Here is a 19,375-nt window from a genome sequence, read left to right on the forward strand (position 1 = left end):
TACTACAGGCCAATCATGAATAGATGAGCTACTCACTACAGATATTATGCCTGCCTCACAATCAGCTTAAACTCAACTATTGGCAGAGGCATGGCTCACTGACCTAAAATGATGCACACTGGGTCATTCAAAGAACTGGTGTGGTGGAGGGAAAAAGAAGAATGTGTTGGTATATGGAAAACATATGTGGCCCTGGCTGGTGTGGCTCAGTTGGTTAGAGCATCCTCCCGTGACCAAAGGGTTTCGGGTTTGATCCCTGGTCAGGGCACATACCTAGGTTGAGGGTTTGATCCCTGGTCCGGGCGCTCCGGGAGGCAACCAATCGATGCCTGTCTCTTGCATCGATGTTCTTTCTCCCCCTTCCTCTCTCTCTAAAAGCAATAAAAAAAAATGTCCCCGGGTGAGGATTAAAAAAAAATAGTAGCTGTGAGAAGCAGCTAAAATTTAAACATTCAATTAGTAAGCCAAATGTCAAGTAATGCAATCCCCATAACTACCTTAAATGGAACTGACTTTGATTTATTTTTACCCCTTTAAAATAACAACAACAACAAAAAAGGTTGGTACTGCCCAGTAAGACCTTATTAATTTCCAGGGTTTCCTACAGCTTTGATACGGAGAACTTCACCCAAACTTCATCTTCTTTCTCCTCATCTCTCTACTACAGAAATACCGTATTTCTTGAGAAACAAAATAAGGGCATCTCCTCAGAAAGACTGTGGGTTCCCACTTCACCAGCATCCTAATGAAAAGAACATTACGGGTTTTAGAGTTTTACAGATTTGTATTCAACTTCCCTGCATGTGTAACTCCAGTCACAGTTAGATCTAGAAAATGGGAACAATACTTTTATCTGGAGAAAAATCTTAGGAAGATTAATAAGGTACTGTGTGTAAAGCATAGCACATAGTAGGCACTCAAAACAGTTGTGTTTGTTTATATGTTTTTTTACTTTTCACTGATCATTTCTGACCAGAAAACATAATCTTGGGAATCTTTAAATGTTGAATATGCTTGATAACTACCACTAGGTTCATAAATGTAGAAAGCAGTCCATAATTAATTCCTGAATGAAGGAGTCATCTGTTAAATAACAATGATGGATTATGCTATAAAATTACTGCCATTTTAGTATTTCACCAAGGACTTAGAATCATAAAGCAGGGGTAAAATAGCTGACCTTAAATGTTCAGAGAAACCCCAATGGGTTTTTGTTGCAGTACCCTCCAAATTAAAAAAAAAAGTTTGTATTAGTCATAGCTGAAGGTTAAAAAAAAAACAAACCAACAACCAAAAATCAACAACCTGGGACTTACTGTTCAGTTATTCAGTTACCGTGGAGCCCATGGGATTCAAGATGTAACACACTTAATCACACCACTGACTGTTTAAATTCCATGTTCCACTTTCAGTTCTAAGAATAGCTCACACTTTTAGAGATAGGAAAAAGAAGTATTTTGGAAATCAGATAAAGAATCCAGGATAATTTGTCCTAATTTCTTATTGCTCATTTTAGGAAAAAAGAAAAACGAAATCTGCCTTGATCACTGAATAGAATAGTTGTATGTAAGTGTTGCATACACTGTCAATTTGTTGCATACAGTATCAATTTGCACCTGGAAACATGCACAGTGGTTACTTTATTGTGGCCTATAATTATAAATGAAACAATCATGAAATTACACAGTCCACTTAACTGATAAACAAAATGGGAAAAGTTAGGCTACTCTCATGGATTCTCATTTATGATGACATCTCATTCTTTACTGGTGTGGCATGTCTTTTTCCTTTCAATTCTAGTCTTTTTTTGGTAAATATTTATCTTTATATTCATTTGTTGAGAAAAACTTAGCCTTTAAAAGGACAGCTCATGTATAAACAATTAATAAAAAGAAAACATGTAAAAATCTGTTTAGCCTGAGGTTAATAAAACTTCAATGTAGCAAGTATGAAATGTGATTGGCAACTTCAAATAATTCTACTTTTTAAACAATCTGACAATGTAAAATCAATTGAAATTTTTTTCCTATCAAAATTTACTCATTGGATAATCTGACCAAAGATACATTATTTTTTTTTTCTTTGTGGACATGTAGCTTTTTCTTCTAGATCAATGAAAGTGGTATAACATTTCTAAAAGTCAAGAAGGGACTGGGGTTGGGGCAGGGAAGTAACTAAGTTTGAATGCTGGCTCTTTATAGTTGGTAAGCCAATCGACCTGTTCTAAATGTTTCACAATCAATTTTTCTTTGCTTGCTCTAAAACTACTCGATTTCACTTTAACACCCTCCAATTCACAGAAATCAACAAGGAACAGAGTGTCAATGGTCAAATCTGTCACACATCATAATTTACAGTTTTGGAAAGAGTTAATTAGATCTGACAGAGAAAAGGATTGTCCCAAATTGATGCCCACTCTCCGGTTTTAATTTCCCCTTCTTTTTAGTTTGGAGGCCCCGAGCTGAGATTAAGACCTTTTGGTTCTGGTGTGGTCATCCGCAAAAGAAGGCTGCAACAGGTTCTGAAGGAAATACCGGGAACCGGGCAGCAAATTTGCCTGCAACATGGACTAAAATTTTTCCAGCAACATGGATTAAGTATTGAACGGAAGATTGGTCATCAGGTACAAATACACCTTGCAGAACCCTCAGCAAATAAATAAGGACTGCAGAAGCCCGCCCGCCAGCCACGCACACACGAGGCGGCGTAAAATCCACCGGGCGCATCTTCTAAGAGGCACCTCTTTTGTGTCCTGGGATCTGAAACCCTCCCCACGGACGCCCGCACATTGCGAGGCAGAGGAGTGCTAGGCTACCTTGTCCCACGGTACTGCTAGGGCGACCTCAAACGCAGTTGCAATAGCCCTGATCCCCGTTTATGGAAAGGCCCTGGGGAGCCCCGCTTTCTGGCGGCGTAGCGAGGCCGACTCCCAGGGAATATCTAAGCCTGCGCGCGAAGACCGCTCTTCGCTGCTTCTCGGACTCGCCCTCCTCCCAGTCCCCAGAGTAATGATGGAGCCCCGGCTCCCAACCGGGACATCCACGAACCCTTCCAGCCCCTATCCCTAGCTTCGGACCCCTTGCAAGCTCCGCCTTCCTCCCCAGGCCCAGGTCTCCCTCCTAGGCCCACACCCTTGGGGCTCCCGCCGCCCCCCGAAACCAATCCAGGACCCAGACACAGCCTGAGCATCATCCCATTCCCTCCTTAGCTTTAAGCGCAGTGCCCCGCCCTGGTTTGGGGACGAGGCTGGGGGTGACCGACCCGTTCAGGAGGGGCCCAGGGCCCCATACTCACCATCCTCCCGCAGAGTCCCTCCTCCTCCTCCTGCCACCCCCGTTACCAGGGGCAACTAACTGAGGCGCCGCCCCCGACGTCCCTCGCACGCACAGCGGAGCAGCGAAGCTGCAGAACAGAACGGGGCGGGGTCCAGCTCCGCTTTCCCCAAAGTGCGCAAGCGCACCAAGGTACCGGCTCACTGCTCTGGCAGGCGGCTAGAGCGGCTGGAGGTCGCTGCAGGCTGGTAGAAACTCTGGAACCGTGACAGCTCGCCCACGTGGCTGGCAGGCCTCCGGCCCACGATTGGTCGAAAAGGAGGCGTGAAGGCGGGGCGACGGAGGTTCCCGGGCGGAGTTCCTAGTTGTATCCCCGCAGGGCTTCCAGGGCGGGCTGCATCTGCGGACTTTCGTCTCTGAGCGTTCTTCCTGGGACCAGGTAAGTGGTCTGGGGAGGCAGCCGCTTGCCACATCTACCCCCAGTCCTTACATCCTGGGAGGGAGCTTGTACTTCTGTCCTGACTCTGCTCAAGCTGGGCTGCGGCGCGCGTAGAGCTTCCACCTGTTGAAGCCGCGTGGCAAGAGCAGTGGCCAGGCTCTGCCCCTGGACCTCTTCCTTATGGCCCCCAGCACTTTCGTCTGTCAGTGTGAGGAACGGGGGCGTGTGGGTTGTGCACCCATCTCGGCACACCAGTGTTCAAGTGCGTAATGGAGGAGTCCAAGTGGTGGGAGGCTGCCTGTCGGAACTGAAAAGCAGCCGAGGGACTGGCCCAGAGCCCTGGGGTGAGCTGACATCGCGGGTGAAAAGGCATTCTGGGATGGCCCGGATTTGCTAAATTGCATAGTACCGGAGGTGCGGCTTCTGCAGCCCCCAAGGAGGCAAGAAATGGGCCTGCACTTCATGCAAGTAAGAACATGAGGGATTTGGGGTGAGTTGGGAAGTGGTGCTATCTCTACCCTCCCTGCAGAAGACTGGAAGAAGAGATCACAAGGAGCCAGGTCCTATTCTAGACTCTGGAGACACAGCAGCACACAGAATGTTCCAGGAGGCCCTACCTTCCCCACTGAGCTCTTCATCCAGTTGTTATCCAACTGGTGTCTTTGCCTCCTGTGAGGTCCTGCCACACCGTGCTTACCTCCTACGATTGCCCAGACTGTTCTTTATAAAAAAAAACTATGCATCTGATCTTGTTACTCTTCTTAAAATGTTTTAATGGCTCCCTGAAATTTTTAGGGAAAAGTTCCAAAGCCTTAGCTTTGTCTATGACTCCACTTTCTCTCCTCTCTTAGAATATTGATTATACTTCTTTTGTTTTTTTTTTTAGTGGTTGCCCTAGAGTTTGCAATATCCATTTCTAACTAATCCAAGCCCACTTTCAAGTAACACTGTACCACTTCACTGGTTGTGCAAGTACCTTCCATAGAGCATTCGCAGTTCCTCCCTCCCATGCGTTGTGTCAGTGCTGTTATTCATTCGTTTCACTTATCTACAGCTATAATCACTAGTACACATTGTTGTTACTGTTATTTCAAACAAACTTATCTGTTTGTTAACTGTTAACAATTAGAGTAAGAAAAGTAGCTCCAGCTTGGTATGACTCAGTGGATTGAGTACCAGCCTGCAAACCAAAAGGTCGCTGGTTAGATTCCCAGTTGGGTCACATGCCTGGGTTGCAGACCAGGTCCCCAGTTGGGGGCATTCAAGAGGCAACTGATCTATGGCTTTTTTTTTAAATGTATTTTTAAGAGAGAGGTGAAAGGAAGGAGAAAGAAAGGGAGAGAAACATCAATGTGTGGTTGCCCTTCACATGTCCCCAGCTGGGAACCTGGCCTGCAACCCAGGCATGTGCCCTGACTGGGAATCGAACTGTCAATGCTTTGGCTTGCAGGTCTGTGCTCAATCCACTGAGTCACACCAGCCAGGGCTGATCTATGTTTCTTTCCCTCTCTTTCTCCTTCCCTTCCCCTCTCTCTAAAGATAAATAAATAAAATCTTTTTTTTATTTAAAATAAAGACTTTATTTACCTTCATTTATTCCTTCTCTGACACTACACAGGCCAGAGTTTATGACATATATCATTTTTTTTTTCTCTCTGAAGAACTTCTTTTAACATCTTGCAAGTCAGGTCTCTTGGTAACAAATTCCAAATTCTTTCAACTTTGCTTGAGGAAGTCTTTATTTCTCCTTTATTTTTAAAGGATTATTTTGCTTGATACAGAATTCTAGGTTGATGGGTTTTTTTTCTCTCAACACTTTGTAAATATTTCACTCTACTTACTCTTGCTTATGTATTTTCTGAAGAGAAGTCTGATGCAATTCTTATCTTTGATCTTGATTTTCTGTAGCTTGAGTATAATATGCATAGGTATAGATTTTCTGGTATTTATCTTACTTGGTGTTCTCTGAGCATCCTGGATCTGTGATTTGGTGTCTGTCATTAATTTTGGAAATTTTTCAGTCATTACTTCTTCAAATATTTTTTCTCTTTTTGTCGATTACAGCTCACGTGTTGCAAGGGTAGTTGCCCTATCAGTGGGCTTCTCTTCCCGGTGAGCTGTGTTTCTCTGTACCGGCCTGTCTCTTCGGGTTTGGGGGTCGTGGGTTGCCCTGCGACCTCAATTCTATAAGGGATCTAAGAAGAATTGTTGATTTTTAGTTTGTTCAGCTTTTTTCTTGTTGTGAGGGCAGGAGTGACAATGTCCAAGCTCCTTTACACGTCAGATCTACCTTAGTGTTTCAAGACACGGATTCCAGAACCAGTTATGGAGGAGAGTTCCGAGTAAATCAAGCTGAGTTAAAATCCTGGCTCTGCTGCTGGCAAATACTTGTGTGACTTGGTAAAGCTGTTGAATACTTACCTGTGCCTTGGTTTTCTCATCTAGAAGATGGGGTTCTATTGTACAGGGTTATGGTGAAGATGAATTTAGAAAGTGCACGTCAAGCACCAAGCAAAGGGTCTGGAATAGAGTAGGAGCTCAGTCAGAGTGAGCGGTTGTCACCACCCCCACACACAGCACACGCTTTCAGTGCTGCCTCTTCCTTTCGCCTGGAATGCTCTTCCATCTGTCTGACTTCTGTGCATCCTTCAAAACGTTGTTTGTTCCTTGTACTAGCAAAGTGTGTTCAGAGTCCCTCATCTATTTTAGATACAGTGACCGTATAATTGCTTATCCAGTTGGGACACTTGAGAATTATTGAAAGCCAGTGCTATTAATAATTACCCCATGCCAGCAGTCCTGGGCAAACTGGGAGATATGGTCACTTCAGCTTTAGATGCCTCTTCTCTGGCTTTCCACTGTTCCCAGTGACTGTGAGCAGCAGCATTTACTCTGCCGTCCATGTCGATTTATTTGTTTACCTCCTGTTCTGAAATTCTGTGAAGGCAGGTGTGGCGCCTCACCCACAGCCATGATGGGACTCCCCCACAGGGCAGGGATGCACCACACACACAGACCCTGAAATGATGAAAGTGGTCACGCCGTGTTGATTTTCACCTTTATCTGTGATTGTTTCTACATTGAATGTGATCCCATGCCTTCTAACTCCTTCAGATGAACCTGTTTCCTCTTCTGGGGCCTTGCTCACATGCCACCCCTCTTGGGAAGCCCCCTTTGAGTACTGGGTTCTCCCACCCCTCCCCCTCTGCTTCTGCTCGTCTCCTGTATCACTGTTGCCGTGCGTACTACATACTGTCCCACTGCTCGTCTCCTGTATCCCTGTTGCCGTACGTGCTATATACTGTCCCACTGCTCGTCTCCTGTATCGCTGTTGCTGTACGTGCTGTACACTGTCCCACTGCTCGTCTCCTGTATCGCTGTTGCCGTATGTACTATATACTGTCCCACTGCTCGTCTCCTGTACCACTGTTGCTGTACGTGCTATATACTGTCCCACTGGTGGGCTCTTGTTCCCCATCAGACTCAGCTCCCCAAAGACAGGCACTGTGTGGTCCCCTGTCCCAGCCTCCCCTGCAGTGTGATCAAACACAGGGTGGGCTGCCAGTCGGCACTCAGGAAACACACGCTGGTACCCGGTTGCTGAGTCTGGTGACAGTCACTGAGGCTTTCCCAAACCGAGCTAGGTGATGGCAGTGGCTGGTGAAAGCAGACTGCCTACCACAGTAGGAGGTTCTCAGGGCCTGGGGCAGGCTTTGACTGGGGGACCATCCTCCTTTTTCCTGCATTCCTTAAGTCCACAGTTTCTTGTGTGAGCAAGATGGATGCTGACCTGTCTGGCTTTGACATTGATGCCCCCAGTTGGGACCAGCACACTTTCCTGGGGCGGGTGAAGCACTTCTTCAACATCACAGACCCACGCACTGTCCTGGTATCAGAGCAGGAGCTGGACTGGGCCAAGGCGATGGTGGAGAAGAGCAGGTGAGCAGTTGCAGGGGGTGGGGGGGTGCAGCTGGAGGCTCTGGGGCGATAGTGATGAGTCCCCTAGGGAGGAGGTGGAAACTGAAGGTGAGGACATAGGCGGAGACCTCAGGAAGGAGGGAGAAAGTAGAGTAGGATGACTTGGGGCAGGGACAGGGAGCTAATTCTGCCTGTTGTCCTGGGGTGACAGGATGGGGGTCATGCCCCCAGGCACCCACGTGGAGCAGCTGCTGTATGCCAAGAAGCTGTACGACTCGGCCTTCCACCCTGACACTGGGGAGAAGATGAACGTCATCGGGCGGATGTCCTTCCAGGTTCCGGGTGGCATGATCATCACAGGCTTCATGCTCCAGTTCTACCGGTGGGGCCCGGGAACAAGGCATCGGGAGGCGCAGCTGCTGGGCTCTGCCGGGCCGCGAGCAATGCTATGATAGTATCAATAGCCATGTTTATTGAAACTTGTCAGATGTTAGACACTGTGCTACATTCTTTGCATGTGTTACCTCATCTAATTTTCCCAACAACCCTACAGACAGGTACTATTATCTCCATTTTACAGATGAAGAACTGAGATTCTGGAGAGGTTATATAACCCGTCAAAGTTCATACAGTCAGGAAGTATTGTTAGCTAAATTTTAACTGAGGCAGGCCTCTCTAGAATGCTCAGTGAATGAACCGTCCCAGTTTGCTCTTTAAAAAGTGCTTATATTCAACAATGAATTTAATGTATTTCTATAATGTAATATCCCAGAAAAAAAAAAAAGGAAGACCCTTTCAGCTCAGCTGGGGAGAGAATAAACTTTGAAGCTGCTGGATATGGGACTCCTCCCCCTTCCTCTCTTCCTTATGTCCTCCTCTCTCCCTGCCAAGCATTCATTCACTCGGGCCAGGCCTGGGGCGCCAGCCGTTAGGAGTATAAAGACTTTAGTCCCGTCCCAGCTGGTGTGGCTCAGTTGGTTGTGTGTCATCCTGCAAACTGACAGGTCGCCAGTTTGATTCCCAGTCAAGGCACACGTCTGAGCTGTGGGCTCTGTCCCAGGTCTGGGTGTGTGCAGAAGGCAGCCAGTCAATGTTTCTCTCCCTTTCTCCCTCCCTTCTCTTCTCTAAAATCAAAAGAAAAAAAAGACTTTAGCCCCTCTCTTCAAGTAGCCCCCAATCCTGTTGAAGAGACCAGGAAGTAAACAGTTACAGTCCCGCGTGCTAAGGGGTAGGCTGAGAAGACAATAAGGGGTTGCGGGAGCAGGGGGCGTGGGCTGACTGTGTCTCCACGAGGGCAGGGGAAGGGTCAGAAAGGGTCCAAGGAGGACATGATCTCTCAACAGGGCAGGATCTAGCCATTTATGGAACGGGGTGAGTGTGTGTGTGTGTGTGTGTGTGTGTCTGCGTGTGTGTGTGTTCATGTTCCAGGCAAAGGGGTGAGGGTGTGCAAAAGCCCAAGTGCATAACATGTGGGAACAGTTTGGGGAACAGCGGGTACCGTGGTTGGACCTGTGTGTGCCAAGCTCTCACTTCCGTTCCCCTCTCCTCTCCTCACTGGTAGAACGATGCCGGCGGTCATCTTCTGGCAGTGGGTGAACCAGTCCTTCAATGCCTTGGTCAACTACACCAACAGGAATGCAGCCTCCCCGACGTCACTCAGGTAGGGGACCTGAACCCCAGGCCGTCCACGAGTGTGGAGGAGGTGGCTGTCCTTTTGCCTCCAGGGCAACAGCCCTCCTCAAGGGTGCTCAGGCTGTCAGACCTCCCTGTGTAGGCCTTGCACTGGCCCAAGTCTCCCTCTCCTGGGTCTGGAAGTGTTCTCTTATGCTGACTACCAGTATCGTCTTCCCAGACCGATTCAAAATGTGTTCATCCTAAAGGTGTTTCTTTTCCATTCATTCCACAAATAGTCCCGGAGTGTGAATTTTGGGCCAGGCATAGGTGCTGGGGATATGTTGGAGTAAGACATGTGTGGTCCCTGTGCTTGTGGAATTTAAGGTCTTCTAAGAAAAAAAGCCCGGTAATTCAGGTTGTGATTGCTGCCATTAAGGAGAGACACAGATGACAAGAGAGAGCAGCAGAGAGAGGTGTCTGTGCAGGCAGGAGGCTTCGGGAAGTCCTTCTTGGAGAGCTGACATTTCAGCCGAGTCTGAAGGATGAGGACTTGGCTACGAAAGAGCCCAGGGAAGAATACCCTGGATAGGGAGCAGCAGCCTGCAGAGGTTCCCAAGCAGGAAAAAAGCTTGGCATTCACGTTTAAAGTAGGGAGGCCCAGAGGGCGGAGCTTCGTGAGGTGCAGGGAGGCCATAAGGTGATAGATGCCAGGGACAGATCACAGGAGCTTCTCAGGCAGGAAGCCTCGTTTCCAGACTTTCTCACCCAGGCCATGCTGTTACCCTCAGCAAGAGAGGCCCCCCACTCCCAAGCATCTCTCTCCTCCACTAGGCAGATGGCTCTTTCCTACATCACAGCCACATCCACCGCGGTGGCCACTGCTGTGGGCATGAACATGTTGACAAAGGTACTGTCCCGGGTGCTGTGGGCACGGTGGCCACTAGGGGGCAGCAAAGTCCATGGGAGCACTAGGCGTTTTCCCAGTCTGGGTAAATTGGGTTACAACCGGAGCCCAGCCAAGCGGTGGGAAGTATAGCAAGGCTGTCCCCAGGTTGGTCTTTCTGGAACCTTTGAGGGCGTTTGGGTTCCCAGATGAATGTCTGGATGTGTGGCAGTAGTGAGGTCTGATTCTTGTTTTATAGTCTTTAAGTCCCTCCACTGCCATCTTGCAGTGAGCCTGAACAACTCTCCTTGTTTCCTTCCCCCAACAGAAAGCTCCACCCCTGGTGGGCCGCTGGGTGCCCTTTGCTGCTGTGGCTGCTGCTAACTGTGTCAACATCCCAATGATGCGACAGCAGTGAGTACAGGGATCCCTTTTCCTCCCTACAAGCCACGAGGTCAGCAGGGAAACCAAGGCAAGAAACCAAGGCATTGGGTGGCTTCTTGGGGCTGGGGTGGGGCGGGGGGCAGCTGGGTTGTGCTTCTGAAGGGTCCCTGAGGATTGACTGCTCCTACAATGATGGACACAGGAGTGACGGGTAACTTAGGTCTCATCTGAGTGTGTGGCAGTCATTTTTTGGCTGGCGTGGGATGTGGGGATGGGGTCGGCCTGTGGAGTTTTATACTCGATCATGTCCTCTCAACTGCAACTGTATTTAAGGTGTGAACTCTGCTACTTTCCAAAGCCCCGGGGACAGCTTACAGAATGAAACGCAGCAGAGCGAGGCGGGTCCAAAGATAGAACAGAGCCCAGAAGCTTTGAAGGAAGCCAGAGGGGTACATAGATGTTTTCCAGGCACCCGGCTCTAAGCTTCGCAGCAGGGAAGGCAAAAGGAGAAACCCGTCGTGTCTCACAGTTTTTGCTTCTTGACTAGAGCAGGCATAGATGTTCCTCTGTTATTGAAGTGAATGAATGATGTAATACATGTAAAGTCCTCAACATAGCGCCTAGAACATAACAAATGTAGAGTATTAGTTTTGATTGCTGCTGTCATTATTGCCTTTGTCATCATCACCAATTCCTGCAAACAGCATTCCTTGGAACTACCAGTAAATGGAAACTTACCACACTCGCCCTTGCTGCAAGAGCACACACTACCGGAGTAGTCGTGCATACACATTGCTCCTCTTCTCTCTCCCTCCCCCATCCAGTTGCTCCTCCCCATCAAATGAGTAAGTCCCAGCCCTGTACCTGGTTTTGGGTTGAGTGCTTTCAAGAACTGGCCTGAGAATAATAGCCAGGGTTGCCACCGCTTGTGGTGGGGTCAGTCTGCGTCCGGCACTGGACTGAGCACTTTGCAGGCAGTATCCTGTTTTCTCCTCACCCAAGTCCTGTGAAGTGGCTGCCACAATTGTCCCCATTCTGCTGCTGCAGATAACTGAGTCTTTAGAAGGATTATGGAAGTTGCTCATGATCAGACTTTTCCTCTGCGGTTTCAGGGTTCAGTCTAGGCAGTCTGGGCTCTGGACTAGCTCTCATAACCACAGCCCTAGATCACTGCAGAAATACCACTCACCGGAGTGTGGAAGCGGAGTCACAGGGCCAGGCTGCACATAGCAGCTTCCCAGAGCTTGAATGCCTTGGGCGTGGTCCCCTAGTGCGCCACATTGCTGGCCAGCTTCCGGCACCCTTTTCCCAAGCCTAGCAGCTCCTGTCTGTGTTTAGGGAACTCATCCAGGGCATCTGCGTGAAGGACAGGAATCACAATGAGATTGGCCATTCCCGGGTGAGCGGAGGCCTCCCTTTGGGTGGGAGGAGGGAACTTCCTTTCATGCCCTGTCCCGTCCTCAGTGGTCAGAGCAGGCCTGGGCTCTGTTACAGAACCTCCCTGACTCCACTCTCACTCCCCTCAGTTTTCCCTGCATGTCTCTGTTTAGGACATTCCTCATGTCCTTTCTCCATCACTTCTGGTCCCAAAGCCGTAAAAGTCTGGCTGGGTGGGTGAGGATTGGGTGAAGTCACTCAGCCCCTGGCAGGTCCATCCCTCCCCTATACCAGCTCAGATTTGGCTATGACCCTGACCCTGACCCAGCCCTGGATACTGGCTAAGGTCGTTCCTAACAACTTACTCTTTTCTGCCCTCAGAGAGCTGCGGCCATAGGCATCACCCAAGTGGTTATTTCTCGGATCACCATGGCGGCCCCTGGCATGAGTAAGATGGGGAAGCCTTCCCCTCCTGGGGCTCCTGGGGACACACGATGGAGGCCACAGCCACACTCAGCGTCTGGTGGGAGTGGGACCCCAGCCTCTACAGCCGTGCTCCTCGTACTGGTTTGCTTGAGTGCCGAAAGCCACAGGAGAACCACACTGTGGTTCCCGGAATGTCCATTAATCTGACATTTTACATTCTTTTTACTCAACACGTATTCCTGAAGTACCTTCAACGTGCTGGGCGCGTTGCGGGGTGCTGGGGAGACAGTGGTAGAGAACGTCAGTCCCCTGCCCTGGTTGTGCTTCCAGCAGGGGCACGTTCGGAACAGGGTGACAGTCTGCTTCCTTGAGCCTTCGAAGGCAGTGGTCAGTTTTGAGGACACTGTGGGCCTGGGGTGCCTGTCCCGTTGTTGCAGAGGTGCTTTAGGAAGCTCTTCGGCTGGGACTCGGGGGACGAGTCGGAGTGGCCATGCCTGCGGGCTTCATTCTTCTCCCAAATGGAAAGCCTTTTCTGGCACTGCTGGAAGGGGAGGAGGGGGAACCCCTCAGCCCCGACCTGACCGTGGAAAGGGGTCCTAGGGAGAGTCCTGCAGGTCTCCCCAGCTTCTCCCTGGTTTCTTTCAGTCTTATTGCCGGTCATCATGGAAAGGCTGGAGAAACTGCGTTTCATGCAGGTGCGTGGGGTTCCTTTTGCCTCTTTTCTGCCCCCAGTTCCCCAGGCACACCTGTTTTGGGGATCTCCTGATCCTCTCATCCTTCCCTCGCGCTACCGGCCTTCCTCTCACTGAAGCAGGGCCCGCCCCCGCCCCCACTGGCTGCCCGCTGTAGGCACCGGAGCCGGCTGCATGGCCCTGTCTGCAGAGGGCAAGCGGAGCCCCTGCCCTTCTCCTTTGGGGGTGGCAGCTTCGGGCCTGCGGGTCTCTAGCTAGCTGACCGGTGGTGGGCGGGGCAGGCGTGGGGTTCACCATAAGGTAGCTAAGTCCCACATGGGTCTTTCTTTTGTTTGTTTGTTTTTGTTTTTGTGCAGAAAGTCAAGGTCCTGCACGCGCCATTGCAGGTTATGCTGTGTGGGTGCTTGTGAGTAACGTGTTTTCTTGGTCTGGGTTCTGCGGTGGCTGGGGCACCCGAGGTCTGTCTTCTTGTGTCATCGGGTTGAAGAACACGTGCTCCTTTACCTGGCTTCCAACGTGCCCGAGCTCAGAACACCTGCGGTCCGTCTGGAGCGCTCTCACCTCACCTTGTTTGGAGGGAGCCAGGCTAGCCAGCCTCCACGCCTGCATCCGCACGGAAAGCGGAGTGCTCGGGCACCCTCCTGTCCCGGGGTCTTCCCTCGGACCTTTGGTCGGGAGGAGGGACTCCAGGCAGCCCTAAGGAAAAAGAAATGATAGCTATGTGACATGATAGAGGTGTTAGCCGACCCTAAAGAAATCACACTGCAATATATAAATGTGTCAAATCAACACATTGCGCCATCTTAAACTTGTCCATTGTTATATGTCAATTCTATCTCAAAGATAAATAAATAAATGGATAAAGTAAACAAACAAAAATGATGAAACAGCTTGGGGCTGTCAGGTGTCCCGGCCATGAGTCATGGCAGCATTCTCAGGTGCCTGCCATTGACAGGACACATCCCACCACGAATCGTGATCTGCAGGGCTACAGAGCCAATGGCAGCAACAGCAACTGACAGTTATCGAATGCGCCCGCGGTGCTCATGCTTCACATGTGTAATTTCACTCGGACTTGTCTGCAGAGAGCGAGCAGAGCCCCTTCTCCCCTTCAGGGTCATGCAGGAATATATATGGTGTGTATGTATGTATATATACACATACACACACACACATACACACATAAACTCTTTCACAAAAAAACAACCCAAGGCTTGGAGAGATGAAGACACCCTCCGAAGGGTATACAGCTCATAATTGCTGGAGCTGAGATGGCTCCCTGGCAAACGTGCTACACTTCTAGTTGAGGGACCGCCCAGTGGGCAGTTCCTTACACAGGCTGGGTGCTGCGCACGGGTTATCCCCCTGAATCCTCACAGGAACTCTGCGAGGCCGGCACCCTCGTCCTTTCTCTGCTGGTTCAGAGGAAGCAATGTGCCCCAGCTCTCGCAACTTTTAAGTGTCAGAGCTGTGATAGGAACCCAGGTCTGTTAGACTCCCAAGTCCTGTGAGATGTGGTTCTGGACCTGCATCAGCTGAAAACTCGTTAGAAATCAGGACGGTCGAGCCCTTCCCCAGACCCGCTGCACCAGCATCGCATTTTGACTGGTCCCTGGAGTTGCTGGTGTGCACACTGAGGTTTGAGAAGCCCCGCCCCTTACCGCTCTCTTTAACGGGGCCGGAGTCCGCGGCTCGAGGAGTAGGGCCTTCGGGTACATGTGGTCTCTGGGGCTGCTGCTGGCCCATCCAGGTGACTTCATTGCCTGAACAACAGGGGTACTTAGGGGTAAAGAGGCGGGTGGAGGTGGGTTGATTCTGTTCCGAGCCAGAATGAGTGTCCTGGCACGGAGAGGCCAGGAGAAGGGTTGGAAGGAGAGGCTTTGTGGGGCCAGCTGGGAAGGCGGGCCAAGCGGATGGGCATCTCCCCAGTCCTTTAGGGGACCCAGGAAGGGCCTGTGTGAGGGGCTGTGGGGAAACGCCCCCTAACGCTTTGGTTTCTCCTTTTTTCCAGCCTCATCTTCATGGTGCCAGTGGCATGTGGACTCTTCCCACAGAAATGGTATTATTCCTTACTTTGTTTTAACAAATGTCCCGTCCCTGCTCTCCCTGACCTGTTTGCTGTCCCAAAGGAGAGAGGGAGGGGAGGGAGGGCAGTGTTTGTCCAGGGATAAGTACTCATCAGCCTAAACTCCAGGCCTCTTAGCCCTGGGTGTGCGGTAAACCAGAACACACCTCCAAGGGGAGGAATTGCTCCCTCCCAGAGGGCCAAGGGCTGCCTTGGAGAGAGAAGGTGGGGGGAACAACAAGAGCCTGTGTCCAGCTGGTTGGGTCATTACAGAAATCTCCCCTGGCTGGGTCTGGTCTTTGAAACTGAACACAGGGACAGGTACTTCTGGCTCACATTTGCCAGGAGGTGGATGACTTAAACCTCTTCATTTCCCTTGCATGTCACGGAAGGGGAGCATCACACAGGTGGGAGGAAGAACTAACGCTAGGAGACCAGCTGTAGCTTGAACATATACCGAGAAGAGGCCAGTCTCCCCTTCCTTACTCAGCTCAGTAGTCAGCTGTTGGGCTTCTCCTGTGTTCTGAGCACTGTGCTCGTAATCTTGTGGAGAAGGTAGAAGTTGAGCACCTGGGAGAAGGAAGTCAGGCCTGAGTAGAGGTAGAAGCAGTGTATTGTGTTCAGAGGCTGTTTCTAATTCTGATGGAAAAATCGGGATGGGCTTCTTAGAGGTGGCATTTGAGTTGGACTTGAAGGGTCATTTGCAGCTGTCCAGGTGGCATACTCACGACCCCTTCTCTCTTCTCAGTGAATTGCCAGCTTCCTACCTGGAACCCCAGCTCCGAGACGCCATCAAGGCCAACTATGGAGAACTCGTGCCTTCCGTCTACTTCAATAAGGGCCTCTAAATGCCCCGCCCCAACAAGGACCAACCTCCACCCACATTCACCAGCTCCTCCTTAGCTGCCAGGTCCCTCATTCCTCTTTGCCAAGAGGCCCTGAGGCCAGGGTGGATTTGAGGGCGGAGGTGCCAGAATACCTCATGCTTCTTTCTACTCAGACATGTGGTTTACTGGCTCCAGGGGATAAAAGTGAACAAGGGGAGAAAGACCAAATCTTCTACCTGCGCCCCCTTAACTCCCACCCCCCGGAGACCAGGAATTGAGTCCCCCTCAGGGAGGAGGGAGGAGTCGCTGGGACCTGAGGGAGACACTCAGCAAACTGAATGGAAAAATTAGGAAAACTTCGGGATTCTGGTTCCAGCCAGGACTGGGGCAGAGCCCCTGGGACAAAGAGAAGCTCCTGTTCCTTTTCCCTGTTCCATATCACCTTCGCTCAAGCTATGGACGCTCTACCTGTGTGGTTCCTGCTGTGCAGGAAGTGGGGGGCTGGTCTGTGTCACCTTGGGGTTCATCTCCGCTCTTCCCCATTCTCCTCATTGCTCCAGTCAGAAAGGTCTCTGGGAGTGCTGCTAACCATGAGCTTCTCAGGCACCTGGGAGTTCTCAGTGCTAAAAAAGGTCATCGTGTGAGGCGGCGGAGTTCCATGGTGCTTTGAGCCCTGTCTATTGGCGCCGACTTTGTTCTCCTGCCCTAAAATCATGTCTGATTTTCCTTCTGTGTTTCAAAGATAATTCCACTAACTGTGAGTAAAAAGGATGTATGTAAGCATTAACCACACATTGTAATGGGTATAATTTCCTGGCTGCCTCCCTTCCTCGGCCCATGAGGTTAAACACCAAAGAAAGACTGGTGTGTACTGACCAGCAATGGGAAGTTTTATTTGGATGCCTGTAAGAGAAAATGAGCCAAGACCAAAGAGCCTTAAAGGACACAGCAAAGCCCAGCCACTTGCCCTTCCCAACTTGGCTGCTGGAGGTGATTTCTCAAGCTCCCTGGGGGACCACTGTGGCATTCCTGGGGTCGATGTCTGCATGAATTATGTCTAGTAGAATTTGCCGACTATTCAAAGGATACCTCTGTGAATCGAATAAATTTCTTGAAAGAGTATGATAAACTGTTTGCAGACTGAGTTAATAATGCCTGGATGGAAAGCCGGATCTGGATGGACTTGGGCCTTGGCAGGGAGGAGGGTGTCACAACTTCAAGGGGAACCTACATGACTAAAGCCAAGGCCCTTGTTCATTTCCCTCATTACGAGGGGGAAATCTGCCTGTCTTTGCTGGAAGCTCCAGGGGTCTCCCAGAATGGGAGCTGGGTTTCCCCAGAGCAGGAGTTAGCAAACAAGCTCAAGGGCCCAAATCTGCCTGCTACCTGTTTTTATTTGCTTGGGAACTAAGAACGATTTTTACATTTTTTAAAATCCTCACCCAAGGATATGTTTTGTATTGCTTTTAGAGATAGAGGAAAGGAGGGAGAGAGAGAACCATCAATTGGTTGCCTCCTGTGAGGACCTTGGCTGGGGACTGAATCCTCAACCTAGGTATGTGACCCTACTGGGGATCGAACCTGCAACCTTTTGGTTGCATACCAATATAGGATGACACTCCAACCAACTGGGCCACATGTCCAGGGCAAGAATGGTTTTTACATTTTTAAAGGGTTGTAAAAAGGAAAAAACAATATGTGACTGAGACCCAATTTATGAATATGTAGCATGCAAAGCCTAAAATAGTTTACTCTCTGGCCATTTATGTGAAAATTTTCCCCTACTCTGGAGTAATAACTAAAAAAACATGCATCGTGATCACCTGGAGGGCTTGTTAAAACACAGATGGTAGGGCCCCCTTCCCCAGAATTTCTAGTTATGCAGGTCTGGGGCAGAGCCTGAGAATGTGCATTTCTGGTAATTTTCCAATGATAATGATTCTCTGTGCTACACTTTTTTCTTTTAATTAAATTTGTTGGGTGGTATTGGTTAATATGATAATACAGGTTTAAAGTGTACACTTCTATGGTGCAAAATCTGTATTGTACTGTGCCCATCGCTTAAAGTCACACCACCTTCCATTATCATATATTAGCACCCCCCACTCTCTCTGGCAACCACCACATTGTTCTCTGAGTCCATGAAGTTTTAATTTTATATCCCACGTATAAGCGAATTATATGGTTCTTGACTTTTTCTGACTAATTGATTGCATTTAGCATAACATTCTCAAGACCTATATCTATGTTGACCAAAAGGGCAATATTTTGTTTTTTCTTAGGGCTGAATAGTATTCCATTGTGTATATGTACCATATCTTCTTTATCCAGTCATCCCTCGAAGGACACTTTGGTCGTCTCTCTACACACCACACTTGAAGGACAACTGCTTTAATGAAAAAAGGCCTACTCCCTGAGGTCAAAGTACTGGCTGCAATTTAATTCTCCCCCCACCCGCCCATTTTTAAAAATTAAGATATAATTCATGTCACATAAATCCATCCTGTTAAAGTGCACAATTTAATGATCTGTAGTATACTCAACGAAGCTGTGCAACCATCACCACTAATCTCAGAACATTTCCATCACCCCTAAAAGAAATGGTGCAGTCACTCCTTTCTTCCCCCAGGCCCTCCCCCTCACAATCCCAATCTACTTTCTGTCTGTGGTTTTGCTTATTCTGGATATTTCATGTAAATGGAACCACATGGTATGTGGCCTTCTGTATCTGGCTTTTTTCACTTAGCATAATGTTTTCAAAGTTCATCCATGTTATAACATGTGCAATTGGACTTAGCTGATGTCTGAACAGAAAGGTCTGTGTCTGTGAGCTAGTTTTCTTAGGATAGGAGATTTGGCTTTAGCTTTGCCCATTTCCAAAGGCAAATAGGAAAAAAATCTTAGCAGAGCTCAGAAGCAGTTTCACACTGATGTTCTTTCAAAAATCAACAACTTTTCCCTTTCGTTCGTTCCCAGTTCCTTAAGCCTCCTGGCATTCCTCCTCTCTTTGTAGACAATTACTTTTTGGAAAAAGTCTGGAGTATATAGTGGCTGTAGTTCAGAGGCACTTTTAAAATTGTTCACTCAAACTGCATCATAACTGCATTTTGTAAGGCCTCTGCTTTCTTTAAGTTGGCTCCTGGGGGGTGTGGAAATAAAGTTGGTTAGAGTCACTAAAATATCTTGGTGTGGGAAGTGCTAATCCAGGCTGTGCAAGGTTTAGTGTTTGTCCCGTCCAGTAGCCCAGTTTTCAGGATTTCTTAAAAAATGAATAAGACTTGGTGTGCCAGACAAAAAGCTGCAAATTTAGTAGGAGGGGTCGGCCAGGCAGATGCATATTAGATACAGTGTGGGGGAAGCTGTGCATGAATCTCTAAAAAAACAAACAAGGGGGTGGGAACTAGGAGTTTGTAAACAGGGAATTGTACGTTTGAGTGTAAATAAAGTGTATTGTACTATACAGCACAGTACATTGAAG

The 19,375-nt window shown here is 49.0% G+C and overlaps 2 protein-coding genes across 5 annotated transcripts in view; one reads left to right on the forward strand and one right to left on the reverse strand.

Annotated features, from left to right (window-relative positions):
• The window catches only part of ARL3 (ADP ribosylation factor like GTPase 3), a 34,370-nt gene extending 30,945 nt beyond the window's left edge, over positions 1-3,425 (reverse strand). Inside the window, exon 1 of the mRNA XM_028512988.2 lies at positions 3,295-3,425. Coding sequence (XP_028368789.1) covers positions 3,295-3,297 — 3 coding nt within the window. The 5' untranslated portion in view covers positions 3,298-3,425. The remainder of the gene's footprint in view (positions 1-3,294) is intronic.
• A 26-nt stretch (positions 3,426-3,451) lies between these two features.
• SFXN2 (sideroflexin 2) lies at positions 3,452-17,019 on the forward strand. 4 transcript variants are annotated; one of them, XR_004903477.1, is made up of 13 exons: positions 3,452-3,711; positions 7,466-7,650; positions 7,841-8,011; positions 9,191-9,289; positions 10,075-10,150; positions 10,455-10,540; positions 11,849-11,909; positions 12,269-12,335; positions 12,959-13,008; positions 13,362-13,411; positions 15,017-15,064; positions 15,819-15,983; positions 16,049-17,019. XR_004903477.1 is itself a non-coding variant. In XM_036027232.1 (13 exons), coding segments are annotated over exons 2-12 (870 nt in total). In that variant the 5' UTR covers positions 3,452-3,711; positions 7,466-7,489; the 3' UTR covers positions 15,624-15,670; positions 15,819-15,908. The 4 variants fall into 4 exon arrangements, 3 of the variants coding, with proteins under 3 accessions (XP_035883125.1, XP_035883123.1, XP_035883124.1); XM_036027232.1 differs by lacking the exon at positions 16,049-17,019 and adding an exon at positions 15,623-15,670 and having other exon boundaries at positions 15,819-15,908; XM_036027230.1 differs by having other exon boundaries at positions 15,819-17,019.
• The last annotated feature ends 2,356 nt before the right edge of the window (positions 17,020-19,375 follow it).

This window comes from Phyllostomus discolor, chromosome 5 (genome assembly GCF_004126475.2).
Source record: "Phyllostomus discolor isolate MPI-MPIP mPhyDis1 chromosome 5, mPhyDis1.pri.v3, whole genome shotgun sequence".
In the NCBI taxonomy this organism is placed as follows: domain Eukaryota; kingdom Metazoa; phylum Chordata; class Mammalia; order Chiroptera; family Phyllostomidae; genus Phyllostomus; species Phyllostomus discolor.

What these genes read in the sequence shown, in the direction of transcription:
- SFXN2 (XM_036027230.1), top strand. Translation starts at nt 7,490, where the DNA reads ATGGATGCTGACCTGTCTGGCTTTGACATTGATGCCCCCAGTTGGGAC. An exon ending in GCGATGGTGGAGAAGAGCAG is followed by an intron (nt 7,651 to 7,840) that starts GTGAGCAGTTGC and finishes CTGGGGTGACAG; the next exon opens with GATGGGGGTCATGCCCCCAG. An exon ending in GTTATGCTGTGTGGGTGCTT is followed by an intron (nt 13,412 to 15,016) that starts GTGAGTAACGTG and finishes CCTTTTTTCCAG; the next exon opens with CCTCATCTTCATGGTGCCAG.